Source organism: Heterobasidion irregulare (assembly GCF_000320585.1).
Source record: "Heterobasidion irregulare TC 32-1 unplaced genomic scaffold scaffold_08, whole genome shotgun sequence".
NCBI lineage: Eukaryota > Fungi > Basidiomycota > Agaricomycetes > Russulales > Bondarzewiaceae > Heterobasidion > Heterobasidion irregulare.
The window spans coordinates 733120-757938 of NW_009258204.1; the positions used below are offsets into that span (position 1 = coordinate 733120).

The 24819-nt window shown below is 57.1% G+C and overlaps 13 protein-coding genes across 13 annotated transcripts; 7 read left to right on the plus strand and 6 right to left on the minus strand.

Annotated features, from left to right (window-relative positions):
* Positions 1-56: 56 nt before the first annotated feature.
* On the minus strand, positions 57-2657 carry HETIRDRAFT_64121 (glycoside hydrolase family 47 protein; the record flags this gene model as incomplete). The annotated part of the gene is made up of 11 exons (XM_009550509.1): positions 57-373; positions 429-446; positions 514-683; positions 740-1047; positions 1096-1293; positions 1348-1446; positions 1508-1607; positions 1681-1789; positions 1843-2012; positions 2136-2256; positions 2332-2657. 11 exons carry the CDS (start codon positions 2655-2657, stop codon positions 238-240), a joined length of 1755 nt encoding a protein of 584 aa, XP_009548804.1. The 3' UTR covers positions 57-237.
* A 338-nt stretch (positions 2658-2995) lies between these two features.
* HETIRDRAFT_50332 (uncharacterized protein) lies at positions 2996-6390 on the plus strand (the record flags this gene model as incomplete). The annotated part of the gene is made up of 10 exons (XM_009550481.1): positions 2996-3088; positions 3117-3215; positions 3283-3409; positions 3487-3791; positions 3852-3963; positions 4024-4175; positions 4231-4375; positions 4426-4573; positions 4629-5892; positions 5923-6390. The coding sequence occupies 10 exons, from the start codon at positions 2996-2998 to the stop codon at positions 6388-6390; spliced, it is 2913 nt and encodes a 970-aa protein (XP_009548776.1).
* A 1090-nt stretch (positions 6391-7480) lies between these two features.
* Positions 7481-9249, plus strand: HETIRDRAFT_410739 (uncharacterized protein). Its single transcript, XM_009550800.1, has 6 exons — positions 7481-7543; positions 7604-7741; positions 7800-7939; positions 8012-8311; positions 8379-8776; positions 8847-9249. The coding sequence occupies exons 1-6, from the start codon at positions 7536-7538 to the stop codon at positions 9120-9122; spliced, it is 1260 nt and encodes a 419-aa protein (XP_009549095.1). The 5' UTR covers positions 7481-7535; the 3' UTR covers positions 9123-9249.
* On the minus strand, positions 9215-10860 carry HETIRDRAFT_64127 (uncharacterized protein; the record flags this gene model as incomplete). The annotated part of the gene is made up of 4 exons (XM_009550510.1): positions 9215-9903; positions 9969-10291; positions 10360-10630; positions 10690-10860. The coding sequence occupies 4 exons, from the start codon at positions 10858-10860 to the stop codon at positions 9289-9291; spliced, it is 1380 nt and encodes a 459-aa protein (XP_009548805.1). The 3' UTR covers positions 9215-9288.
* Positions 10861-11654: 794 nt separating this feature from the next.
* HETIRDRAFT_147306 (uncharacterized protein) lies at positions 11655-13481 on the plus strand. Its single transcript, XM_009550801.1, has 2 exons — positions 11655-11820; positions 11880-13481. Exons 1-2 carry the CDS (start codon positions 11668-11670, stop codon positions 13047-13049), a joined length of 1323 nt encoding a protein of 440 aa, XP_009549096.1. The 5' UTR covers positions 11655-11667; the 3' UTR covers positions 13050-13481.
* Positions 13259-13480, minus strand: HETIRDRAFT_324463 (uncharacterized protein; the record flags this gene model as incomplete). The annotated part of the gene is made up of 1 exon (XM_009550802.1): positions 13259-13480. One exon carries the CDS (start codon positions 13478-13480, stop codon positions 13259-13261), a length of 222 nt encoding a protein of 73 aa, XP_009549097.1.
* A 268-nt stretch (positions 13482-13749) lies between the features above and the next one.
* Positions 13750-14579, minus strand: HETIRDRAFT_453369 (uncharacterized protein; the record flags this gene model as incomplete). Its single annotated transcript, XM_009550803.1, has 2 exons — positions 13750-14393; positions 14444-14579. 2 exons carry the CDS (start codon positions 14577-14579, stop codon positions 13750-13752), a joined length of 780 nt encoding a protein of 259 aa, XP_009549098.1.
* A 74-nt stretch (positions 14580-14653) lies between these two features.
* Positions 14654-16670, plus strand: HETIRDRAFT_64133 (ZIP-like iron-zinc transporter; the record flags this gene model as incomplete). Its single annotated transcript, XM_009550511.1, has 7 exons — positions 14654-14844; positions 14921-14951; positions 15013-15096; positions 15207-15315; positions 15460-15694; positions 15766-15836; positions 15895-16670. The coding sequence occupies 7 exons, from the start codon at positions 14654-14656 to the stop codon at positions 16254-16256; spliced, it is 1083 nt and encodes a 360-aa protein (XP_009548806.1). The 3' UTR covers positions 16257-16670.
* HETIRDRAFT_478085 (uncharacterized protein) lies at positions 15524-16670 on the plus strand. Its single transcript, XM_009550804.1, has 3 exons — positions 15524-15694; positions 15766-15836; positions 15895-16670. The coding sequence occupies exon 3, from the start codon at positions 16301-16303 to the stop codon at positions 16613-16615; it is 315 nt and encodes a 104-aa protein (XP_009549099.1). The 5' UTR covers positions 15524-15694; positions 15766-15836; positions 15895-16300; the 3' UTR covers positions 16616-16670.
* A 708-nt stretch (positions 16671-17378) lies between these two features.
* On the minus strand, positions 17379-18915 carry HETIRDRAFT_445736 (uncharacterized protein; the record flags this gene model as incomplete). Its single annotated transcript, XM_009550805.1, has 1 exon — positions 17379-18915. The coding sequence occupies one exon, from the start codon at positions 18913-18915 to the stop codon at positions 17776-17778; it is 1140 nt and encodes a 379-aa protein (XP_009549100.1). The 3' UTR covers positions 17379-17775.
* Positions 18916-19836: 921 nt separating this feature from the next.
* On the plus strand, positions 19837-20364 carry HETIRDRAFT_323692 (uncharacterized protein; the record flags this gene model as incomplete). Its single annotated transcript, XM_009550806.1, has 1 exon — positions 19837-20364. One exon carries the CDS (start codon positions 19837-19839, stop codon positions 20362-20364), a length of 528 nt encoding a protein of 175 aa, XP_009549101.1.
* Positions 20365-20922: 558 nt separating this feature from the next.
* HETIRDRAFT_445737 (glycoside hydrolase family 47 protein) lies at positions 20923-23509 on the plus strand (the record flags this gene model as incomplete). The annotated part of the gene is made up of 9 exons (XM_009550807.1): positions 20923-21326; positions 21391-21511; positions 21605-21780; positions 22017-22129; positions 22185-22283; positions 22335-22533; positions 22560-22994; positions 23068-23085; positions 23146-23509. 9 exons carry the CDS (start codon positions 20923-20925, stop codon positions 23282-23284), a joined length of 1704 nt encoding a protein of 567 aa, XP_009549102.1. The 3' UTR covers positions 23285-23509.
* Positions 23509-24767, minus strand: HETIRDRAFT_478089 (uncharacterized protein). The gene is made up of 3 exons (XM_009550808.1): positions 24613-24767; positions 24184-24560; positions 23509-24118 (listed from the first exon to the last, which is right to left on the minus strand). The coding sequence occupies exons 2-3, from the start codon at positions 24535-24537 to the stop codon at positions 23921-23923; spliced, it is 552 nt and encodes a 183-aa protein (XP_009549103.1). The 5' UTR covers positions 24538-24560; positions 24613-24767; the 3' UTR covers positions 23509-23920.
* Between the last annotated feature and the right edge of the window lie 52 nt (positions 24768-24819).

Sequence of the window (24819 nt, forward strand, 5' to 3'; positions counted from 1 at the left end):
GACCTGTTGTTTCCGAATAACACGTCAGACAGAAAAGGCAATCGTTCAAGGAACGAGGATTGAAATCAATGATGCGGGTATGTGTGTATGTATATGTGGTTCTACGTTCTAAGAGATGGTATGAGTGTGCAGTGAATGGAAAATATTGTCCGTGTGCGTGAAGATGTGCGGGCGATAAAGTGTAAGGATTGAGTGGGTTATAGTATAATGAGAGAAAATTATATCGAGGTAGAGGTGTCAAGCAATACCGAATCTTATCTTTTCTTCGTCGGACCAACTGAACACTGGGAGGGGATGTGCTTCTGTGTTGAAGACCCACTTGTCGAGTGGAACCAAGTCTTCGTCCGTGAACAGAAGATATAGATATTTGAGCCTAAAAACTGGATTGTCAATAACTTTATTTGAATAACACTACTTAGAAAACAAACGTTTCTGCCATGAAATAACTATTGTTGTAAGACGGGTCGTGAATAAGTCGTTAGAGAAAATTTCCAAGGGTTGAAAGTGGCTTGCCTTGGCATTGAGTCTTTTCTTGCTGGTGGAAAATATTCCACGGACAGAAGAGCGGCATATCCGACATCCGTTTTGCACGACTGCTCGATGGACTGAAATATATCCCAGCCATACTCTCGCCAGTGCGTTTCGCCAGTGGTGCGCCACAGAATGTACAACGACTCGATGACCTTGTGGGTGAGTTGTCAACGAGATTGTACGCGGCAAAAGGAGCAACGATGATCACCTCTGGCCTTAGCTCGTAGCCAGCTCTCCGAACGCCGTAATCCTTTTCGCCCCTGTGCTGGACAGAGACATGAGGGGCAGGCTTGATCGGCGTGGTGTTCGGCGGCCGACCTCTCCTCCCTCCCATCGACCAATTATCGAGTTCGTCGACCCACAATATTGGCCGCGGATCTGTTTGCATGAAAGCCTCGTCCGGGCTGAGACCCGTTGGTTGATCTGCATATAGCACAGCGCACGCCTCGCCCAGGCCCCGCGCGGCCCACCGGTGCACGTCCGACAGCTTGTACTGGGCAAGGCGCTGATAGTCAGCTTGGCTTTCGGGGGAAAGACTATCGGCGAGCGCGGTAAAGTTGATACCAAGAGAAGGTAGGTCGTCGAGAGGTAGTGTGTGCGCGCCGAGGGCAAAGAGGCCTGGGAGGAAGCATGCGAGGTGCTCGAATACGTGGGTAGCGGTGTCATGCGGAGGTTCGCCAGACGTTGCTACAGGGTAAAGTATGCCGCGGTTTGGAGAGGTGTAAAGCATGTGCGTTAGAATGTGAGTGGTTGTGCGGAGGTCTGAGGAATGTCCGTCATCTAATTGGATTTTTTATGGAGTATGGATGACCTTACACATTTCGAGAGCAGTCTTGTCTGTTTTACCGGTCAATAGGAACTGTTTCAACAAATATTCGTGTGCGCTATCCGCCTCGCCTCCGACCGCTAGTTTTGCTAGAGTTGGTAAAGTGGTCATCAATTGAATGGTTTTAAGGAGAAGAAAACTTGGGCGAACTGTCTATTGGCCTCCCTATGTCCAGCTTCCAGTGAACAGGAAGCATGCCACCAAGCTTCTCTGTCGCTGCGTGACTAAGTGTTTCCATAACTTTGGCAACCTAGTCACATGAAGAGAGATTGTGATTGAGTGGTAAGTGTCCAGGAGAAGGGTTGTCAATAGTATGTTTGCACCTGGTCGTAATACGTCTTATTACCTGTCACTTTCGCAAGGTACGTATACTCCGGCTGGCAGCTTGCAATCTCGGCCAAGCAGCCATGAGTATTAGCGGGCGCTACACCACTGTAAGAGAATTAACAAAGCGAGATCTTTGCATTGAGATGGGAGAAACTTACGTGACAGTGTTGACACTGTAGAATGGCAATCCGCTCTTGGAACCGAAAGCAGGCGACAGTAAACGACCTAGGTCGTCTGCTTTCTGCAGTAGCACATGGTTCCCCGATAATGCATACGCGGAGAGTAATCCACCCAGATACCGGATGACGGTTTCGAAGAACGGTGCAGGCTTCATCTTTACGTCGTGACATGGCGGCGCATCGCAATGGAACAAAGATATTCAAGCTCAGTGAGATTCAACAGCGCGAAGAGATATGGAAAACCACGCCAATGCGCTGTAGGGACAACGCACAAATGGAATGGAAAAGTCGGCCTTGGCAACAAACGAAACAGCCCGGTCGAACTCGTCCGTGAGGTTCATCAAGAACATGGTGTCTAGAGAGTCATAAACCGTGACGCCCCATCCATTGAAACTCAAAACACAGATATCATAAGCATCGTGCCTAACCAGTAAAGCCGGCAAGAAGTCCGCCAGACTCGCTGCTCACCTGTTGGATCCCTTTCGAGACATTGGAAGGAGCTCGTCAAAGGGAGCCGCATAGTCATCGTATCCATGATATGCATGCAAAAACGCTTGCTTTACTCCTTCAGCAGCATCAGACCAAGCCTTAGGCCGCGGAGGATGTTTTGGCAGAACATAAGTCAAGTCGTCCTTTTTGCGAGGGGCCGATTTAACGGGGCGCGGTGGACTATGGCTCGAGGAAATTAGGGTGTGAAAGGTCCATAGGATGATTATGATCGTGGACGATAGTAGAAGGTATCGGACAGCAATGGACTTGCGAATAAGCACATTCCTAGAGGACGATGAAAGCATACCCTCCAACGATTCGACCAGAACCTTGAAGGTGCAAAGGTGACGGAAGCTCAGCATTTGACGTACGATGACAGCATCTATGTACATTCACAGGCGCGAACCGAACTCACGAAACACGTGGGATATCTGCAGACCCCTAAGCAGGACACGAGCAAAGCAGCCCGAATATACTACGGCCAGTGGGTGCTATGTGGTGGGTGGTGAAGGAGAGCGAGGGACGGACAAGACCGACCGAGCGAAGTACTACGGTACTTGTCGGAGTTCGAATGCACGGAAGCGGTCGGTCATGGAGGAGAGCGGCTTGGAAGTGCAACACTGCCCACTTGGCGGTCTTTACAATGTCCAGCTTCGACAAGGTCGTCAAGAACGCATGCAAGCCCAAGCCGAACCCCCCAAAGCAGAAGGCATGCTCATCATCTCTTGGCGCTCGCGTGTTGTTAGTAACGGTGTCCCGCGCAGTATCTGGACCCAATTGTCGCCGCAACTTGGTCTGATGACGGAGCTGTTCATGACGTTTGCAAGGCGCTCTCTCCGAGGTTCAGAGAACCAAATGCAATTGTAGGCTCTTGAATGGCATGAATGCTGAGACACGTAGAGCTGATCGTTCGGCCGTACGCATCAATAGATTGTGTTCAAAGCCCTCCTGGTGCTTCATACGATGATCCGGAACGGTGCTACCGACAACATCTTATCCTATCTCTCTTCTTCCGACGTCCTGCGTCTCAAGAATGTATCTGGGGGTCAGTGGGAGGGTGCGTAGTTTCTCCGACTCCATCGTGGCAGTCACTCATCTCATAACCGGACCATCATTGAATGCCATCTCGCTCAGGCTACATGGCGCCGGAAAACCTACAAAACTACGCCAACTATCTTAATGCTCGTATCCGTGCATACCGTGACCTGAAGCACGACGCTATTCATGTTCAGTCGGAGAACAACAGGGACGCACGTTTGTCCATGTCGCTCGAAGAGGATGCGCGCCAGCGCTCAAAATCGGAGCCGCCTGCACCAAAAGCTCCTACGCGCAGCAAAACAATCTCGGGCAGGAAATTACGGATAATGACGGTAGAGAAAGGTCTATTAAGAGAGACGAAGGTAGTTCAGAAGATGATTGACACGCTGGTCGAATGTCGGGTGCGTCTGGTCTTCTGCTCGATCTCTCGAATATTCCTTAAGAGGACCTTTTACGTTTAGTTCTACCTTGACAATCTAGAAGACGAACTTACTGTCACTGCTCTCCGACTGTTGGTCAAGGATCTGCTCATTCTCTTCCAGGCCGGAAATGAAGGGGTCATCAACGTTCTGGGTATGTCTCATGAATGCTTGGTGTTCTCAATTTCTTCAGGTCCTTATTCTCATCTTTCAGAGCATTACTTTGAGATGTCGCATGTTGATGCCGAGCAAGCGCTAGCTATCTACCGGCATTTTTGCAAGCAGACTGAATATGTCGTGGAGTATCTGGGTGTGGCAAAGAAATTGCAGAATATCCTGAATGTTCCAATCCCAAACCTGAAACATGTGCGTATATTTATAGATTTTCTGATCATGTCTGAGTTCTTATTGCGTTGAGCAGGCACCTGTGTCGCTTGTTGGTGCCCTCGAAGAGTATCTTAATGATCCTAATTTTGAGCAGAATAGAATCGAGTACAAGACAAACAAAGAGGCGGCGGACAGAAATACTAAGAATAGAACAATAGCCCCGACGAGTGCGGCAAAGTGTATGCCAGAGCATTTTTCTTCGCTTCCTCATGCTTATAGACCCCCCCAGCACCATCTCCGAAGCCTTCGACATCACAAGCGCCGGTCGCATCGACATCCTCGGAACCACCGAAAACGGAATCCAGCCAGGCCATGGCTGATTTCTTCTCGGCTATTGAGGAGGAGCAGCAAACGATGTTCAATCCCCAGACTGGAAGGTCAATGATAGCACCTAATTGTCGTATTATAATGCTGATAGGAAATCGGAAGCAGCCCGACATCGACTTACTTCCAGCAAGCTGCCCATAACCCGTTTGTTCAGCGACAGATGACGGGCTTCCCATCTCAGCCATTTGTACAGCCTCAAATGCAAACTCAGCCCACAGGTTTCATACAACCGCAGATGACCGCCATGCCGTCTTTCCAACTACCTCAACAACCATTCTCGCCGTTCCTTCAACCCCAGGCCACAGGATTCCTTCAACCTCAAACTACCGGCTCGAATCCATTTCGCCAAAGTGCGCTTATACCGCAAGCGACAGCAGCATCTCCGTTCGCTCAGTCAAACTTTGGCCAGCCGCAAGTGCAGTTCAACGGCAGCAACAACCCTTTCCCGATGCAGGGTCAGCTGCAGAGTCCACCTGTATCTAATTTTGCGTCTGCACCACCCACCCAACAACATTTCGATACAAATTCGTCATCATCGAACTCTTTCCAGCCCCAACCGTCTTCAATGTCTCCATGGGCAGCACCCCAGCAAATGTCTGCCCCGACCAACAATTCGGTGCCAACACGCCCTGCATCTACGCCCATCACCTCGCTGGCCTTTGGTAATAAACCGGCGTCGCCTCCACCTCAGCCCGTCAAAACGCATCAGACAGGATCGCGTAACCCCTTTGGTGTGCCAGCTCAGCCAGCGCCCCCAGTTCCTAAAGTTCCAACGCTTATGGAACTGGCAATGGGTATAAATAACAACACCCAGAGTCAACAACAAGTGCAGCCGCAACAGACTGGATTCAACGGGTTCAGCGCATTCGGCGGATCGTCTACGTTGGGGGCTAGTTCACCGTCTTCACAGCAGGGCTCGGGGATGTCGAATATAGCTTCTTCCTTCTCCATGAACGGAGGTGGATATGCGGGATCTAAGCCGGAGGAGAATCAATCGTTCGGCCTTGGGCTGTCGAATTTCGGTGCACTGAACCTCGGCTCTTCTACATCACCGCCGACCTTGCCGAGCCAGAATACGTCCACAACCTCTTCCGGGTTCTCAGACTCTATCTTCTCCTCGCTGTCTAGTCAGCCCACGGGTGCTACGTCTAATGTCACCGGTGCCACGACACCGTCGATAACATTCTCTCCTCCATTGAAACCACAGACGACGGGGTTCAGCGGAATCAAAGCGTTCAAGCCTACGTCATCGTTCGGTGCTTCACTACTGGAATCCCTTCCGCCAATTCCACAATCCGCACCTAGCACACCGGGAAGTCAATCGTCGCCGACACTGAACTCGGCGATGTCATCGCCTGGCACGACTAGTGTCGGTAGTTTCGGTCTCAGCTCTCAGCAGACCGGCATGCCGTCGCTTTCTGGGCAGCCGACCGGCGCTACAAGTTTTTCGGCATTCGGCGCGGGTGCTGGAACGGGATCAACGGTTGGCGTTGGTCTACGTCCGCAGATGACTGGCGCTGGCGGAGCGAACCCTTTCCGCGCCACAATGTTTGCGACGGGGGCGGGGACTGGTGGCGGAGGTGCATTCGGCGGAATGTCCGGCTCGAGCTCGACGCCGGCGTTTGGAGGGGCAGGGGCAGGATCGGGCATGGGAGCATCGTTATTCACACAGAACACAGGCATGCCTGGGGCTGCGGGTGGGATGGGCGCGAGTTTGTTTGGGGTCAACGGTGCAAATGCGGGTGGCGCGTTTGGGCCGGGCAATGGAACGCGCGCGTTCGGGTCGAACTTTGCGCTTGGTGGTGGCGTAGCTGGTCAGGATTCATCGAAGAAGCCTCAGCACAATGCGACGGCCTCATTGATATAGTAATGTCATCTACTTTTATTCTTGTCCTTGTTTCGTCTTACGCGTCTATGCGCCTTTTCCCTATTTTCAGGGTACCGGTCGATATTACCTCGTCTTTGAGATGGATTATTCCCTCATTCCTTCTTGCCTTCTCTCTTCTCTACTCTCCTTTCCTTCCCTGTCTTTTCCTGTTTTTCCTTTCGGCTACTTGGTAGCCACGCGGAGTTGGGATTCTCGGTGACGCTCGTCGCGAATTTACTTTGGATGTTGTGTAGGTTAGTGGTTATCCGGTCTCTTTTTTCATCATTCATCGGCTACGTACTTCAGACATAATGCGCTCCCGACACCGCCGTTTACTTGCCTGCTTTCTTGAATTTCAATGTACGAGACATCATTGCTTTCATGAATACCCGAGCATATAACCGATGGCATCGTGATCGCTGAGAGTGGACGGCCGACGGTTTGATTCAAACTATCCACGCATAAATCATTCCAATTCCAAAGTAGCTCACGAGGCACCAACACTGAAGACAAGAGTTTTTGCCACGGCCCACAATGGCTCATGTCGATCGAGGTATGCATCGCCGATTGGGTCAACAAGATACCGAGTTGACTCCTCCAACATCGTAAAAGACGTGAAAAATGGCCCTTGGCTTCCATGGATCACACACGGAGATCCGACTCACATTGATCAGAGAAAGAATGGCTGATCGTTTCGATACTTGCATGGAAGCAGAAAAGAGCACCGAGCAGAGGATGAGCACCTTGAAAATGTCTTTCGTATGTGGGAGCACCCAGCAGTACCAAGCTCGTCGAACCCTGTAGCTTCTTCAGCAGCGCTGGCCCGCACTGATCAGAGCTCTCTAGATTTAAGGGAAGGACGATAGAGGTTTGCCAAAGGCTGAGTCGGGCATGGTCGAGTGTTGATACCCAGATCGATTTCCACAAAAGGTGGCGGAGAAAGACATCACGTCAAACGGGATGCTCCTAATGCACATACACAATTTGATGAAAGGTGCCACTTTGTTGCAACGAGAGTCACTGGTCAAGAAGCGTCAACTCCGAAGACGCGTCCAAATCGCAGCCACGCAGCCACATAAGCTACCACCATAAGTACCTTGCGTACAAAGGCCATCACATCACCTTCCTGCCCTCTCTCTGATACCATGTCCGAGTATGTCTCTCACAAACAAACTCCAAAATACCGCGACTGATTCTGACCAATTGACGGCAGCCAAGCACAAAAAGACGCCCTCACCATCGCTGATGCGCAGATGACCATCGAGAGCGCCCTCGACCACGCGAAACGCGCATTCGCGCTCAAAAAATACGAGCACGCCGTGGACCATTATGCCACGGCGCTCGAACTCATGTACGCACGCTGCCCGCCGCGCGCGTGAACCGACCGCTGACGTATCGACGCGTTGCAGGACCACGAAGCACGGCGAGGACGCGCCGGAGATGGCCGACGTGTATTTCGCGTACGGGAAGGCGCTCCTGGAGAACGCGATCGCGCAGAGCTCGGTGCTGGGCAAGGAGCAGACGGAGGAAGGGCCCGATGGGACCGAAGGTGAGTGGCTCGCGCAGGCACACCTCGACGCGCACAAACTCACCGCTGACGTCGGTGCTACTTGTGTTGCAGCCGAAGATGCGGCTGCGAAGAAAGGCGCGATCCTGTCGTTCTCGGGGGACGCGGAGGATGTCGAAGACGCGGCTGTGGATCTATTCGCGGAAGCGTCCAGGGCGGTGGCGGAGGAGGAAAGGGAAGAGGAGGAAGAGGAGGGCGCGGAGGGCGCGGAGCCGGAGGACGACTTCAATGCTGCGTGGGAGGTGCTCGATCTCGCACGCACGATATACGACAGGCAGAAGGACGAAGACGAGGAGGTGCGGCTGAAGTTGGCCGATACATATATCACGCTTGGAGATGTGTCGCTCGAAACCGGTGCGTTACAGCTTGACACATGCCCTAGCAGCTGCAACGCTAACATACGAACGACGCGGCATCACAGAGAAATTCGAACAAGCCATCACGGACTACACTGCTGCACTCTCCCTCAAAACCGACCTCCTCCCACTCTCCTCACGTCAAATCGCGGAGGCACACTACAAGCTTAGCATGGTGCTCGACCTCACGTCCGGGAGGCTGGCCGACGCAATTATGCACGCGCAGCGCGCCCTCGAGAGCGTCGACGCTCGACTGTCGGAGTTGAAGGAGGGATTGACCGGGACCCTGAAGCCTGCGGAAGTGCCTACACCTGCAGAAGATGTCAAAGTGGATACCAAAGGAAAGGGCAAGGCAACAGGTGCGAAGTTGGTCAGGGACGACCTGGTGCAGAATATGAGCCGGGCCCAGATCGAGGCCGAGGTGAAGGATTTATCGGAGTTGAGAGAGGATTTAGCACTAAAGGTGAGTGTCTCGCACCGTCCTATCGTACATTGTTCCTCCAGTCAGAGCGCTGATATGTGCTGGGTCTCAGGTTGACGAGCTCAAGTCTTCACCAAACGATAGCCACGCATCCGCACCAGAACTCGCTGCGCGCGCCCTTGATGAGGAGTTGCGCGCAGGCTTGACGGGCGCTTCGCTTGCGGGCACGAAGCCGCTCCCCGTGAACGATCTGACGACGATGGTCAAGAAAAAGAAGAAAGCGCCAGACGCCAACGGCGCGGAGAAGCGCAAGGCGGACGACGAGAGCAGCAACTCTCCTGCGGAGAAGAAGGCTCGCTTGGAGGACGTCGCTGCTCCGCCTTCATGAGCTGACACTTCTGATCGTGCTGTTTGGCCGATTCACGGTGCACCACCTCAGCGCTCGGGTCTCGATTTTGTATCCTTAGTACAGTCTTGTTTGACGATCTCTACTCCTATATATTTACTTATGCTACATTGCACACACACATGAGCGATATACAATGCATGTCCGGTCAGAATGGAACCGAATTGGCGTGGATGGGCGCGTGCTTATACCTCTTCTTCCCCTCTCCGCTCCCAAATTCCCCAACGACGTGCCCGTTCTCGCCTTTGCTCCTCAACACATACTTGTACGTGACCAGGCCCTCCAGTCCGACAGGTCCGCGCGCGTGTATGCGCCCGGTGCTGATCCCCACCTCGGTGCCGAACCCATACCTGAACCCGTCCGCGAAGCGCGTGCTCGCGTTGACGAACACGCCCGCCGAGTCGACGCCGCGTGTGAACGTGCTGGCGGCGGCGACGTCCTCAGCGACGATGCAGTCGGTGTGGTGCGAGGAATGCGCGTTGATGTGCTGCATGGCAGCAGGGAGGGAAGGCAGAGTGAGAACCGAGAGCGTGAGGCTGAGGTGCTCGGTTGTGTACGCGTCTGGCGGGGCGGGGCGGACGTGGGTCAGTCGGTTGGAGGGCGCTGGGGAGAGTTTGTCGAGGGCTGCGAGGGTAGGAGGATCGCAGAGGAGGGTGACAGAGGCGTTCAGAAGTGCTTTTGCGACGTCTAACCAAACTGTAGACAGCAGTGATTCGTGAACGATGAGTGTCTCGACTGCATTGCAAGCTGCTGGGTAGTCGATCTAAGCACAGTACCACAGCGCATTCGTCAACATAGAACCTCGTGAAGCAGGAACGATTTTCGAACCTTCGAGTCAACAACGATGCGGACAGCTTTTTCCGAGTCAGCAGACTCGTCGAGGTATATCGCGCACAATCCATCGGCATGGCCCATCACTGGAATCCGAGTATTATTTTGAATATTGCGGACGAGCTCGTTGCTCCCGCGAGGGATCACGAGGTCAATATACTGATCCAAGTAGAGGAGCGAGTTCACCTCTGCGCGGGATTGGATGGTCTGAATGTAGGTGTTGGGGAGGTTTGTCCTTGACAGAGCAGTCTGGATGGCCTTGGAGATGAGCTGCGTGCTGCGGTTGGACTCCTTTCCGCCCTTGAGAATGGCAGCATTACCTGACAATCAAAGAGCTTCAAAATACATGCGCGGCACGGCGACACTGGACAACAGGCAGTCTTCGTACCAGATTTAATCGCCAGAGCGGCGATATTCACGACCACCTCCGGCCTGGCCTCGAATATGACTAGCAGCACGCCAATCGGACACGAGACGCGGTAGATTTCCAGGTTGTCGTCCAGCTCTGACGCGTACGAGACTTTACCGGTCGGGTCTGTGAGGTTTGCGACGTCGGTGACGCCCTGCAGCATCGAGTCCCATTTATCGCCTTTGCGCAGATCCAGGCGGTTTAAGAGGGACGTGGACATGCGGCCCGCATCGACCTCAACTTGGGCCGCCTAGTTCCATTGGAAGAATCAGTGACACTACAGGTCTGAAGGCGTTGAGCGAGACGAACGTCCATGTCTTCCTTGTTCGCGGCCAGGATAGAGGCCTTGCTTGCCTCGAGCTCGTTTCTAATCTCATGGAGGGCGCGGACGCGTTCGGATGTGGGTATCAGCTGGGAGGCCTCGAATGCGGTTTTGGCAGCTTTTGCGATGGCTTCCGCTGCGGATGTATCTGAAGGCATGGTTTGAGGAGAACAAACGAGTCTGAGAGAGAGGGAGTCAAGATCGCGAGCGTAGATAAGATTAGATGGTGCTGACGAGAAAGGAAATAAGGGTCGACGCCACCATCTAATAGATGGCTCGTAGTCGTCTCCAGGCAGTGGCAACCGGTGTCGCATGCCCTCCTAAATCCCACCGCCTTCCCCCATCCCTCCCCCACACTCCCCATCCTAATAATGCCTCCCACCGGCCTCCCAATCTGGGCTGCATCCCGCGCCGACTCGACGAGCAACGTCCACCCGTGGCGGGCCTACAGCGAAAAAAAGACGACTTCACTCAGCTCGACGCTGAAAATGCACGGCGCGGGGGGCAGCGGCGCGCGCGACTGGCTGGCCAGCACCCGCAGAGACAAGGATGTCCTCCCTTCGCACGGCAAGGCACTGAAGCAGCGCGACGACGACGGCAGGAGCTGGAAGGATGCGTCGCGGATAGCGGCCAGCGCCAAGGAGGGGCTCGTCGCCGATTTGACCAAGACGCTGCAGAAGGTCCTTCCCTCGCATGATGTCCTTCCTCTGACTTCGGCCCCGTCACCGCGCCACCCACCCCGCGCAGGCCTCCGCTCGCCCATGGCGGGGATCACGCTGCCCACGTCGGGCCTCCTGGCACCCCCCGCGCCCGAGACGCTTCGCTTCATCCTTCTCTGCGCGCTCTGGTACACTTCCTCCGCGCTCTCGTCTAACACCGGGAAGTCGATCATGAACCAGTTTAAATACCCCGTCACCCTCACGTTCATCCAGTTCGGCTTCGTCGCGGGGTACTGTCTGCTGTTCATGTCGCCCCTCGTCCGCTTCTCGAGGCTTCGACGACCCACGCGGGCGATACTCAGGGACACCGTGCCCATGGGCCTCTTCCAGGTCGGAGGCCACATATTCTCTAGCATGGCCATCTCGCGGATACCGGTCAGCACCGTGCACACCATCAAGGTACGTCTCCGTCCTTCTTTCTTATCTGAACGGGTTTAAACCGCCGTATGCGTGTGCAGGCGCTTTCGCCTCTGTTCACCGTCGCGGCGTACGCCCTCATGTTCGGCGTCCGCTACTCCGCGAAGACCTACGTCTCGCTCCTCCCTCTCACGCTCGGCGTCATGCTCGCGTGCACGTTCGACATGTCCATCTCGAACGGGATCGGCTTCCTCTGCGCGCTCGGCTCCGCGCTCATCTTCGTCTCCTCGAACATCTTCTTCAAGAAGGTGATGCCGACCGGCGCCGACGCGCACGCGCACCACAAGCTCGACAAGCTGAACCTGCTCTTCTACTCGTCGTCGATGGCGTTCCTGCTCATGATCCCCATCTGGCTGTACGCGGACCTCGGCGCGCTGCTCGCGTCCGCGTCCGCGGAGCCGGGGCACGTCGCGCACCCGTCGCACGGACACAGCGCGCCGCACTCGGTCGCGTACTACCTCGTCGCGAACGGGACGGTGCACTTCGCGCAGAACATCGTCGCGTTCGTGATCCTCGCGTCGGTCTCGCCCGTCACGTACTCGATCGCGTCGCTCTTCAAGCGCGTGGCGGTCATCTGCATGGCGCTCGTGTGGTTCAGCCAGCGCGTGCACCCCGTGCAGGCGGGCGGCATCGCGCTCACGTTCGTGGGCTTGTGGATGTACAACAACGCCAAGGGCGACGTCGCGCGCGGAGAGAACAAGCGCCGCGGCGTCGAGGCGCGCAGGGAGGGCATGCTTCCGACCACGCGCGAGGAAGAGAAGATCCTCGCGGGCGGCACGACCCCCCCGTCCGAGCCAATCCACTACCACCCGTCTCAGCACCAGCACCAGCACCAGCACCAGCACCAGCACCAGCTTCCACTCCGCCCCGCGCCCGCCGACGCCGGCGTAAGCCTCGCGAGCGGGCGCACCCGCGCGCTCTCGCAGCTCGCGGCGCCGCTGCGCACGAAGATGGAGACGCACGCGCCGCTGCACGCGCCCGAGCGCCGCGCGCACGCGCACCCGAACCTGCACATCGAGATCATCCCGCCGTCGCCGGGCGCGGGGCCGATCGCCATTGCCGTGCCCGGGTCGGGCGCGCTCCCGGGCGGCGGCAAGGGCGCGCGGCCGTCGTCGCCGACCGAGCTGTACCCGTCGCCGCCGCTGTCGCTCGATTCGCCGCCGTTGACGTCTGCGGGGCTCGCGCCTGTGCCCGTGCCGGCGCGCGCGTGAGCCGTGAACGGGCGGGGCGGGGCGGGGCGGGCTGGTCTCGGGAGCACCGTCCGATCCCTTGGGACGAGTGTATAGATTGGGGTGGGCGGCCCCGCGGACGACGATGTGAGATAGAACGCGACGACGGAGACGCAGATTTTGTGACGAGCGGACGAGCGGACGGACGGACGGACGGACGGACGGATGGATGGACGGAGGTGCCTAGGTATCTACAACGTTGAGGACGAATACGGACGCAGAATTGGTCTGCGGGTGGTTTCGTTGGTCGCTGTTAGGTTTGTCGGTCGACGCCGTCCACCTCTGTCTTTCATTTTACTACTACACGACACGCGCGCGCCGCACGGCACACTGGTGCGGGCCCTCTCGGACCCCGCTCGAACGGGGGACTTTTTGCTTATTCGTAACGATCTTCGTAATAATTTTTTTCTCATTGTTGACGTGGCGTGGGGCTCGCGCTCCGGCGCTGCTGCAGGCGTGTAGGAGGAGGACGTGGACGATGACATTCCTATTCTAATCTGAACATGGGACGTGCGGATTTTTTTTTTTTACATTCGAGTGGCAGGCGGGGCGGTATCGTGGTCTGTGATCGAACACGGCTCGCGAGGTTTCATGTTCTGTGTGTTGCGTATGCGTTCTTTTCTTGTTTATTCTTCTTCTCCGTGTGTGTGTGTGTGTGTGTGTGTGCGCTGTTGCTTATTTATTATATCGCGGTATGTGGTTTAACCTCTGTAGATAGTTGCTGCTGGACGACATCTCTACGGGGGAATAGCTTGCTGCATGGTACCGAATCGCTGGCGACCGAGCTGGTCAAATGGGTGCCACGAAGAATCTCACGTCCGAGTGGTCGTAGCAACTTCGTAGCGCGAGGGGCGTGTGTGCCTCGCGGGTGGAAGACGGACAAGAGCGCGGATGAATTGTCGAGACGGGGGACGGCGGGCTGGCATGGTGTGCTGTAGGATGTGGGATGTGGGATGTGATTTGAAGCTGCTCGCGCGCCGCGGGATTGAGAAGAGGAGATAGTGTAGTAGTATCGAGTGCCATTGGGCGAGGGTGATTGGGAGCCGTAAGCGAAGCGACCGGGTTGGCTGTCACCGATGCGGTCCTCGCGCGCCCCCCAATTGGGCTCGACCACTAAAAATGAGTCGTGGTGGCTGGCACAACCTTCCCGAACAGGCAGCCCTCCTCCACTGCCCCCGCCCGCCTTCCTTCCCGCCCAGCGCCATGGGCCCTCGTCCGCGCAGGACGCCGCAGCGCACAGGTCGTCGTCGGCACCGCCAGGCGGGTGGGACGGGCGGCGTGAGAGAGGGTGGGAGGGAAGAGTGATGGTGGACAACGAGGACCGCGCTGGGTTGGGATGTGTAAGAGGGCGACAAGCCGACTGGCCGAGGGAGTACCCGAGCAGTCATCGGATGGCTGCCTCTTGGGCTCCTCTCCCTCCACCCCTCTGCCATCTCCCCCCGCACGTACAACGTCTCGCACGACCCAGACGGTCCCCCTCTTGTCTCCCGAGACCCCCATCCCTCTTCCCATTTCCCCGTCACGCCCGTCGTCGTTGTTGTCGTCGCTCACGAAAAAAACTCGCCTTCGCGCCATCGACGCACACAATGTCCGACAACTCCACCTCCTCGCCCGGCCTTACGGCTGACGCCTGTGGGAGCGGCGGCGGCGCAGACACCTATTTCGGCCTCCGCGTCGCCTCCATCTTCATCATCTGGACAGGCAGCACGTTCGGCGCCCTCTTCCCCGTCCTCGCAAGACGCACGCGGTGGCTCAACGTGCCCCACGGCCTGTTCGAGTGAGTGCGCGCTTCGCCCGTGTCGTTGGTGCGGAAAGTCTCAGCGCAGCGCTGATTGATTTGTGTCCTCGGCTAGGTTCGCGAAATATTTCGGCTCGGGCGTCATCGTGAGTCCCCCCTCGTGCCTCCATCGCGGCTTTTCCTGACCCGCCCATTTCAATGATATAGATCGCGACCGCGTTCATACACCTTCTAGATCCTGCCATCAAAGAGCTCAGCTCACCTTGTCTCCCAAAAGGCTGGAGTGAATACGTGCGTCTCTTCATGCCACATACCATATTTATAATACACTCGCCTTTGTTATGATCTGACCGACCGCTGTTCTTCCCGGCCCCTTTCTCACCAACGCCGCGTCCATTCAGCCATACGCCCTCGCCCTCGCCCTCGGATCCATCTTTTTCATCTTCATCGTCGAGCTGCTCGCCTTTCGCATCGGCACGCGGAAGCTTCAGAAGCTCGGCATCCACCACGGTGCGTGTCTATCGCCCCACATCGTCATCGTCATCTCTGCACCCCGTGCCCAACCTCTTCCATCCGATCGATAACCCTCGCCCGCGCCTCGTGCCCGTCGAGGATCTAGAGAAATTGGCAGCTGACTGGCCTCGCGATTCACAGATGCGCACGGGCACGGCGTCGGCGGCCACTCGGCACACGGGCCCGAGGGTGCTCGGGGCGGCGCCGCGGAAGTGGGGGAGCAAGAGCTTACTCTGAGCAAAAACGAAGACGCGGCGTCGGGCTCGGACGTCGAGAAGCGGCATCACCATTCGCATGACTTTGAGGAGGACGACCACACTGCTCTCGCGCAGCTCGTCGGCGTCGGGATTCTCGAGTTTGGCGTGATCCTGCACAGGTGCGTGTCTCCTTGCTTTGGGTGAGGGGATGAAAGGAGAGACCGCCGACCGCGTTTGCTGCCCGCTGCAGTGTTTTGATCGGTCTGACGCTCGCCGTGGACCCAGACTTTAAAGTCCTCTTCGTCGTCATCGTCTTCCACCGTGAGTCCCACCCCGCCCCTCCACGTCGCCCACCCAAAACTGACCGCACGTCTCCCAGAGCTCTTCGAGGGGCTCGGCATCGGCTCGCGGCTGGCCTACCTCAAGGTCCCGCCCAAATACAATTACATACCGGTGCTCGCGGCGCTCGTGTACGGGCTGACGACGCCGCTCGGCGTCGCTGCGGGGCTCGGCGTGCGCACGACGTACAACCCGGGGTCCGCGCGCGCCGCGGCGGTGTCGGGCGTGCTGGACGCGCTGAGCGCGGGGATACTGATCTATACGGGCCTCGTGGAGCTGCTCGCGCACGAGTTTTTGTTTAGTCGGGAGATGAGGGAGGCGGGGGACGGGAAGATGGCGTATGCGGTTGGGTGCATGATGCTTGGGTGCGGGATCATGGCGCTGCTGGGCAAGTGGGCGTAGGGCGTGCGTGGCGTGTGCGTGCGTGCGTGCGTGCGTGTGGTGCGATGCGCGGGGACGATCGCCTTGTACGCTCGCGCTCGCGCTGTGAGGGCGTGAGAGACGCGCGATGTGTCGCGATGTACTTGCTGTTACTGTTTGGGAGCCCTGCGTGTTTCTTTCTTGGTTTTTGGCCACGATTATCTTGCGTTGCGTTGTTTCACTTTTTTTTATTGCTTTTAGATGAGACGAGACGGGGCCTGCCCGCTTCCACTTCCACTGCCATCGGGGACGGGGAGGAGGGAGGGAGGGAGGGAGGTCGACGGTGTAGGATAGTTGTACGCGCTACTACTTCTTGCCGCTTGCCAGCACTAGCATCGTAGCTAGCATCAGAGCATCATAGCCAGCATTATAGCATCATAGCTAGCATCAGTGCATCAGAGCACCATAGCACCACTGGACGGCTTGTTGTTGGACGCTGCGTGCCAGGTGTCCTGCGAGCGTGTGACTCGCGTTTGATGCGAATGGCGCGCGAGTGCGCTGACGCCGCCGAGCGAGCTACACTGTATCCGTGTTTCGAGCCCGGCGAGCGTCGGTACGTGACGTACGTGGTTATGGGGAGGAGAAAGGGGCTTGGCGCGGGTTGTGGTTCATACTGGCCCACACTGGTTCGCTGGCTCACATTGGCTCATATCAGACGTTGCGGACGTGGGTGTGGGTGCAGATAAGCAAGGGGCCGGAGCCTGACTTCAGCCAACTTTAGCCCGAATTGGCCATGCCAGGCGCCCGGTCGACTGACGTCGGACGCTATGGTACGTACAGGCAGCAGCATACGTGAGCATAGTACTTACTCGGATATGGAGGGAGGGAGGCAGCAGAGTGCCGTGGTCGGTCATACCTGTAGAATAGGCGGTTGTTCTTGTCCTTGGTCGACTGTGCGGTTAATGGACGTGCAGCATTCGTGCGGTGTAGAGCACTACGCGTACAAGGGCGCTGTTGAGTTGTGCTCATGTCGGCGACTAGGGGCCACTGGTAGTCCGCTCTATGGACACACGAAAGACCAGAGACAGGCTATACACAGAACGACTGTCTTCTGTGATTGGGTCAGCAACGGAGACTAGAGACAGGCGGTAGCTCGGAAAGACAAATATGTTCGAACAAGGCATAATAATTACTATTGCGCTCCTCTCAGCCGTGCGTTGGGTCAGCAACGGAGACTAGAGACAGGCGGTAGCTCGGAAAGACAAATCTGTTCGACCAAGGCATAATAATTACTATTGCGCTCCTCTCAGCCGTGCGTTGGTGATTCCGAACCGCTACACAAGAAAGACATACACTACATCCTCCGCACGATTGTACTCGTACACATATCCACATGAGCGGGACTTTGCCGCGACAGACAGATGAAACTTCCAGGACGCGGCTTGCAACACGACTTCGGTTCGGCCGCTCAACGTTCAGCACGCGTCGGCCTGAGCGCCGCCCAAGCGAACCGTGCGCGTCGCACCGCCGGCCTCGCATCAGCCCCCGCGCGCGCGCCGGCTCAGTCCACCGTGCGTCCGAACGTCGTCCCGACGGGCACGCCCTCATCGAACACGACGACGGTCGGCACGACCTTCCGCAGGCGCTGGACGACGACCAGCAGGAGCGGGCGCATGTCGCACAGCCGCATCGTCTGCAGCGCGGACGCGCCCTGCGCGTGCCGCCGCGCGACCCACCGCTCGACGCGCGCGGCGTCCGCGCGGCTCAGCTGGAAGTCGCCGAGCTCGAGGTGCTCGAGCGCGGGGCACAGCACCGGCGCCGCGTCCGCGTCCGCGTCCGTATCTGTCTCGGTGTCGTCGGTCATCCCGACGAGCGCGCAGAACGCCTTGCGCGTGTGCAGCGCGAGCGTGCGCACGGACGCCATGTTCGCGAGGCCCTGCGCCCACTCCGTGCACGCGAACTTGGGGTCCGCGACGTCGCCCGGCCCGAGGAGGAACGTGCTGGCGCGACAGAGGCCGACGAGGCACGCGACGTCGATCCAGAAGACGATGAGGAGGGGGCGGTCGCCGAAGGGGCTCTCGAGGAGCACGCGCGGGGCCGCCGTGCTCGCGCCCGTGCGCGCGGGGGCGGCGGTCCCGCGCAGGACTGGCTCGCTCGGGGAGGAGCCGGGGGGGTTGTAGAGGGAGAGCACGAAGGTGTCGATCGCGGGGAGGTTTGGGAGGTGCGAGTGCCATGCGGGCTGGTACCGGAAGAAGGGGATGTGAATGTGTGCGGTCGCGGGTGGGACGAGGAACGCGAGGATGTATGCCGCGCTGGGACCTTGGAGGTCGATCGTCTGCAGACGGGGAAGGTTGACGCGGCGCGGGATCGCCTCGTCGGATGAGACCGGATGTGCCTCGTAGAGACGGAGGAGCTCAAGGTCGGGGCAGGCATCGAGCACGTTGAGAAACGTGTCGAGCTTGGGGTGCCAAGCTTCTAGCTGCACGTCAAGGTGCGTGAGGCCGCGGAAGAGAGGCGCTGTCCATGGGAGCGTGATTCCAACAAGGTTGAGGCGTCGCAAGGAAGGCGTGTGGCTGTGCAATATGCTGTTTGTGCCGCGGGGAAGTTCTGCGTCGGGGAAGCTCACGGTTCGTATGCAATTAAGCGTGAGGGACTCTAGGATGGGAAGGTGGGCGGGGAACTTGTTCAAGACATTGGTCATTGTGTGGCGATCAAGCTTGGCTGAGAGGGCGCGTGTACGCTCGGCGCAGGTATACAGAGCTTCGTAGTGGCGCATGGGTAAGGCGTAGGACTGGTTACTTTCGAAGCTGAAATCGATGGGGAGGCGGGCGGAGCGAGTGATAAAAGTATGGGTAAGGCGTTTGTTGAGAGTTATATGCGACCAGAGGGCGTAAGAGCCAACCGCGATGGCGCGCCATCTGCGGCATACGGACGCAGCCCGGACGACCTGTTGGCTTCTCTCAATTGGGGTTATGTATGATACAGTCAGGCTGCTGATGATGTTTTCCAAGATCTCAGTCGGGAGACAGTTGATCGGTACGCGGGCATTGTGTAGGGTGAGGGAGGCAACTATGGCGTCACGAAGGTCCCCCGCCTCCTTAGCAGCCTCTCCTGAGACTCCTCTCGAAAGGAGGGCCCGAAGGGAGGACTCGGATGCTTCACGGAAGTGGAGGAGGATCAAAGACCTGGAAAGGTCAGCTACCTTGCTCTCCAGCCATCGTTGCGCTTGGGAATTATCCTTGTCTGCGATCGTCGTGCCATAGAGTTCGAGATAATGGGCATTGAGGGTATCAACGGTATGATCGCTGAGGCCGGGGTCAGTGGATGTGCCGCTAGGTCCTGTTCGCCGTCAGCATCGACTTGGACTTGTTCATGCCCTTGGAGTATAGTGCGATGATCAACGTACTGCCTTGTCTGTTCGTCGGCCTGTACGTCGCGGCAGAATAATGTGGGTCACTCGACGTCGCCATCGATGAAAGATGGTGTCAGCGCTTATTAGCAATCGACTCTGATTTTGAGGTTAGGGCCTAAGCGCCTGTCAATTACAAACCTTGACAAACGCGTCTCCAGCGTCGACCAGCCTCGCGAAACTCTTTCTCTGTCTCGTTAACCATCAGCGGCGATGAGCAAAAACAACAGCCCGCTGCCCCCGGGCATGGTCATCGGCCCAGACGGCAAGCCCTGTAAAATCTGCACCGCGTTCCGGAACTGGAAGCCCGCCGCGTCCAAGGGCTCTACCGCGTCTCCCACTCAAGCCGCAGCGGCGACCTCCATTGCCGTTCTCGCCGCGCAGCGCGATGTTCCACCAGCCCAATGCCCGCCCGACGTAGAGCAACTCGGCCGCGCGACCTGGACGTTCCTCCATACGACCGCCGCGTATTACCCCGATAAGCCGTCCACCCACCAGCGGGCCACCATGCTCTCCCTGCTGCACGCGCTCCCGACGCTGTACCCGTGCTCCCATTGCGCGACGCACCTCGGACATGAGATGAAGAAGAGCCCGCCCGACGTGAGTAGCAGAAACGCGCTCAGTCTATGGCTGTGTCGGCAGCACAACGAGGTCAATGAGAGGCTGGGGAAGGAGAGCTTTGACTGTGCGAAGACGGACGAGAGATGGAAGGAGGGTCCTAGCGATGGCAGCTGCGACTGAGGTCAGTGTTGCTCTCAGACTGGGTGCAAAATCCGTATGGCGCGCTCACCCGACCGGGAGTCGATAGATCGCATAGACTCCTGATATAAGTATCCCTGCTTCCGTGTAGAGAAATATAACTCCTCTCTCTTCGCTTGCGCGAACTTGTTCGTTTCGTCATGAGGGACTTGTGGAAGCGGCCCTTTTTTGGAGTTGGCAAGGTGGAGAAAACATCCGGTCCGAGCTTGAACTCTGCTGAATTGGGTTGGCAAGGGGAAGCCGCCGGCAATGAATGGGGTATGTAAGCGATTGTCTTGGCATTCGGTTGTGAGATGGAAAGAAGCAACGTCAGGGCCATATACAGACTTGGCCCATGGCCGGGGCTGGCCCGAGGAACACCTGCAGCGCTGGCAACACATCCCGTCTCCTACCACTGCGCACACCTCCCTTCAAGGGCGTTGCACACAGTGTACCTCCGTCGGCTCCAGCCAACCTCATGCTCTCGAGCCCACCCTCTGGCGGCACATCTCCAGGTTACACCCCACATCACACGGGCTCTCTCTGACGGCGCTCGGCAGCATGGTCTTCAGCAAGTTCCCCTCTCTGCCCCATGCGGCGCTTCACTACACTTCTGCATTCCTTCGCCGTCCTCTGTTCCGCATCGTGACATTCAGTCTTGCACTCCTCGTCTTCTTGTACCTTTTCCTTCCTCCCACCGTCTTCCCATATGGCGAATATCACCCGGAAGGTCACCATTTCTTAGACGACTATTCTCCGCCTCCACGGCACCCTCGCCCGCCGCCGCATCGCCATGGACATGGTGGAGGACCGCACCGCCCACACAAGCACGATGCTTCTACGGACCTGTGGGCGTCTCGTGCCGCGGAGGTCAAGGGTGCGTTCGTTGATGCGTACACCGCTTACAAGGAACATGCCTCCGGGCATGACGAGCTGCTGCCGCTCACCAACGCGCCCGTGGATAAGTGAGCTGCCTCCAGTGTCCATGGCCCTGACGCTCACATCGCTGCCTATCCTCGCGTCGCCCAGTTTCAATGGGTGGGGTCTGACCGTCGTCGAGTCTCTCGACACGATGTGGTTGATGGGTCTTTATGACGAATTTGATGAGGCTCTCTCTGTCGTCGCCAATACATCTTTCGCGCTCCAGCCTGTAAGTCACTGCGTGCTGAATATCCACTGCAGTGGGAGCCCGAGGCGTTCATGGGTATTTTTAAGATGACAGGCTGACACATGATGTTCACAGGACAAATATGCACCGTTTTTCGAAACGGTCATCCGGTACCTCGGCGGGCTGCTCTCAGCGTATGCGCTCTCCGACGACCCGATCTTCCTCGCCCGCGCAGACGAGCTCGGCACAATGCTCCTCCCCGCGTTCAACACCCCGTCGGGCATGCCAATGTATGCCGTCAATACCGTCACGTACGTCTCTTGACATCCGTGCGCGGAGGGTACGCTCTCACGCGGAGCCTGCTCGCTCCCCGGAAGGGGAAAGACGCAGGGTGGCTGGAGCCCTGGCATCACGCTGTGGGCGGAGGCCTTGAGTTGCCAGATGGAATACAAGTACCTCGCATACCTGACGGGGCGAAATACGTACTACACCAAAGCACGTCTTCTTCGCTCTGCGCGTTTTCGTGCCGGGAGAGCTGATCCGCCAGCTCTTCTCTGAAGGTAGAACATCTCATGGAGATCATGTATAAGACAAACACGTCCGCTACGCATGGTCTCTTCCCGACCAAATGGGACACGCACGACGGCACGCCCAGAAATCGTAAGCTCCCGTGTGTTTCCACCGTAAAAAAAAAATCATACGCCTGGTCCAACAGAGCAACTGTCTGTGGGAGCGTTCGCCGACAGTGCCTATGAGTACATGCTGAAGCAATACCTCCTCACCGGCCGCACGGACATCAAAGCCCGAGACCTCTGTAAGCCGCTTCCCTCGCCAAACCTAACCACCTCCTCAATCCATCACGCAGACATCAACTCTGCCAACGCCATCATTTCGACGCTCATATACCTCGACCCTACGCGCGGGCTGCTCTACGTGACCGACACCGACGGCAGCGAGGCGACGCCCTCGCACACCTTCGAGCACCTCTCCTGCTTCCTCCCCGGCGTCCTCGCGCTCGGCGCCCACACCCTCCCGCTCGCGCGCGCGGACCGCGAGCGTCACTTGTGGGGCCGCGGAGGGCCTCGCGCAGGCGTGCTACGTGCTCTACGCGGACGCCGCGACGGGGCTCGCGCCGGACGAGGTGCTCGTCGCGCACGGCGGCGCGACGCACGCGGGGCGGTGGGCCGACCCGCTTGCGGGAGTGGGAGGACGCGGGGCGCCCGGGCGGGGTGCCGCCTGGCGTGGGCGCGGTGAAGCCGGCGGGGGAGCGCGAGGCGGGGGGTGCGGGCGCGCGGGGATACGGCGCGCGTGCGGGTAAGGCGGGGTGGCTGCTCCGCCCGGAGGCGGTGGAGAGCTTTTATGTGATGTGGCGGGTCACTGGGGAGCGGAAGTGGAGGGAGCGCGGGTGGGAGGTGTTCGAGGCGGTGCAGAGAGAGGCGAAGGTGCGTGGGGACGCGGGAAGTGGGTATGCGAGCTTGAAGGATGTGTACGAAGTTGGGGCGGAGAGGAAGGACGAGATGCCGAGGTCTGTTGGGTTCGGTTTTTGTTTCATGTTGTCAGGTGGTGACTGATCGTGTTGTCCTCTCCCTCCCGTGTAGCTATTTCCTCGCGGAGACGTGAGTGGAGCCGTTTCGGTCTGGACCGCGATGAAAATATTGATTGTTTCCTTTTCAAAGGCTAAAATACCTGTATCTCCTCTTCACCAACGAGGAGCTCGTGCCACTCGATCAGTGGGTCTTTAACACAGAGGCGCACCCGCTTCCCGTGTTCCAGTGGTCAGAGTGGGAGAAGGCACGGTACGGCATCGTGTCATGACTTCCGAGTACAAGTTTTCGGTTGCACCTAGGAATTCACCAGGTGCCCTCTTGCCCGCCCTTCGAAAGTACGAGGAAGTGTTCTGTACTCTCATGTAACCTATGGTTTTGCGGATGTCGCACAAATGCGGGGATAGGCTGTGTGCTCGCGCTCGCGGTGTGTTCTGGCAATAGGCATGTCACCACCAGGCTCTGGACGTTATTTATTTCAAAGGCATGTTGAATGAAAGGAGAGTGTGTCGCAGGAGTACACATTGATTGAGATTCGGTAAAGTATGTGATGATGGAGTCGAGTCGAGTATTGGAGTAAAAGAATAAGAAACATGGAAATGACATAAAAAGTGGGAATGGCTCAATCAGAAAAGGAGAACAAGGGATGTAGGCGGGGTTTGCAGCAAGGCATGCACGAAAGGCTTGAGATAATATGTTTGAAGTCTACAGAATGACTGATCCACAGACACGTTCGGCATCGGAGAGTTGGTCAGGCCTCCTCTCCAAAGACAAAAAAGAAAATATTTGTCCTCGACTCTCTGTCGCTTGGCTTGAGCTCTGCTGCTAGGACTGCTTCACGGATATCGTCCGAAATGGCAGAGTGAGCAGCATCATTTGCTTGTCGCCGAGCCGAGCTAGAAATGATCTAGTCGATGCTCTTATTCTGTAGCGGCCTTGATGCCTTGACCGAAGCAGAGCGGATAAAGTCGACAATAGCGTCCTCGTCCAAATTTCTAGTCGCTTCATCCCAGGACGAGTTGGACAAGCCGTGAATCTTTAGTACAAATTGACGGGCATAGTCGAGGAGGATGCGCAAGCGTATCTTGTTGAGGGTAGCTTGAGTCTGACAGCCATTGAGTTGTGGATGTGGGTAGAAGGTCATGATGTGCGAAGAATGAGAGAACTCACACGCATGAGGGCTGATAACGAGGACTGCAGATTTCTTGTGATCTCTTTCTCCTTCGCTAGCTCCGCCTTCGTATCCTTAAGCTCCTGTTTTGTATCCTTAAGCTCCTGTTTTGTATCCTTAAGCTCCTGTTTTGTATCCTTAAGCTCCTGTTTCGTATCCTCAAGCTCCTTTTCCAACCGCTTGACCGAATCTTTCAGCATACGCTCCAACCATTCGTTCGACTGTTTGTTCACCCGACCCATCTCGGTCTTCATCTGCTCCACGTTCTGCTTCATCATCTGCTCCATCTTCTGCTCAAGCTCATTGGTCCTCTGTTCAGAGCGCTCTTCAGCCGCAATATTGCGAGAGCGCATATCACGCAACACTGCATTGAACGCTATGTAGTGGATTAAGAAAGATGCAGTATTCCCATGTGAAAGAACATATGCCTGTTTGTCGCGCGGTGTGCTGGTTAGCTTGAGTTTTGATGTGATGCTGGACAGTTTTCTCCCATTGAGGTTTGGCATGATAGAAGACGTTGATATCCTGTTGAGCTTTGCTTGTTCTTGTCAAATCTCCCAGTGTTCTGCCATGCAAGTCATCGTGAGACATCGTACGCCCATCTGTGTTTGATAATTCAGCATTTTGTCTTTTCA

Bases quoted from the DNA above. Each gene is read 5' to 3' on its own strand.
- HETIRDRAFT_410739 (XM_009550800.1), top strand. The intron at 7,742-7,799 runs GTACGCACGCTG...GACGCGTTGCAG, and splicing joins GCCACGGCGCTCGAACTCAT to GACCACGAAGCACGGCGAGG. The intron at 8,312-8,378 runs GTGCGTTACAGC...GCGGCATCACAG, and splicing joins AGATGTGTCGCTCGAAACCG to AGAAATTCGAACAAGCCATC.
- HETIRDRAFT_478085 (XM_009550804.1), top strand. From the start codon at position 16,301: ATGCGCGGGGACGATCGCCTTGTACGCTCGCGCTCGCGCTGTGAGGGC.
- HETIRDRAFT_147306 (XM_009550801.1), top strand. From the start codon at position 11,668: ATGTCGCCCCTCGTCCGCTTCTCGAGGCTTCGACGACCCACGCGGGCG. The intron at 11,821-11,879 runs GTACGTCTCCGT...ATGCGTGTGCAG, and splicing joins GCACCGTGCACACCATCAAG to GCGCTTTCGCCTCTGTTCAC.
- HETIRDRAFT_478089 (XM_009550808.1), bottom strand. From the start codon at position 24,537: ATGCGCTCTCGCAATATTGCGGCTGAAGAGCGCTCTGAACAGAGGACC. The intron at 24,119-24,183 runs GTGAGTTCTCTC...AATGGCTGTCAG, and splicing joins CGTTATCAGCCCTCATGCGT to ACTCAAGCTACCCTCAACAA.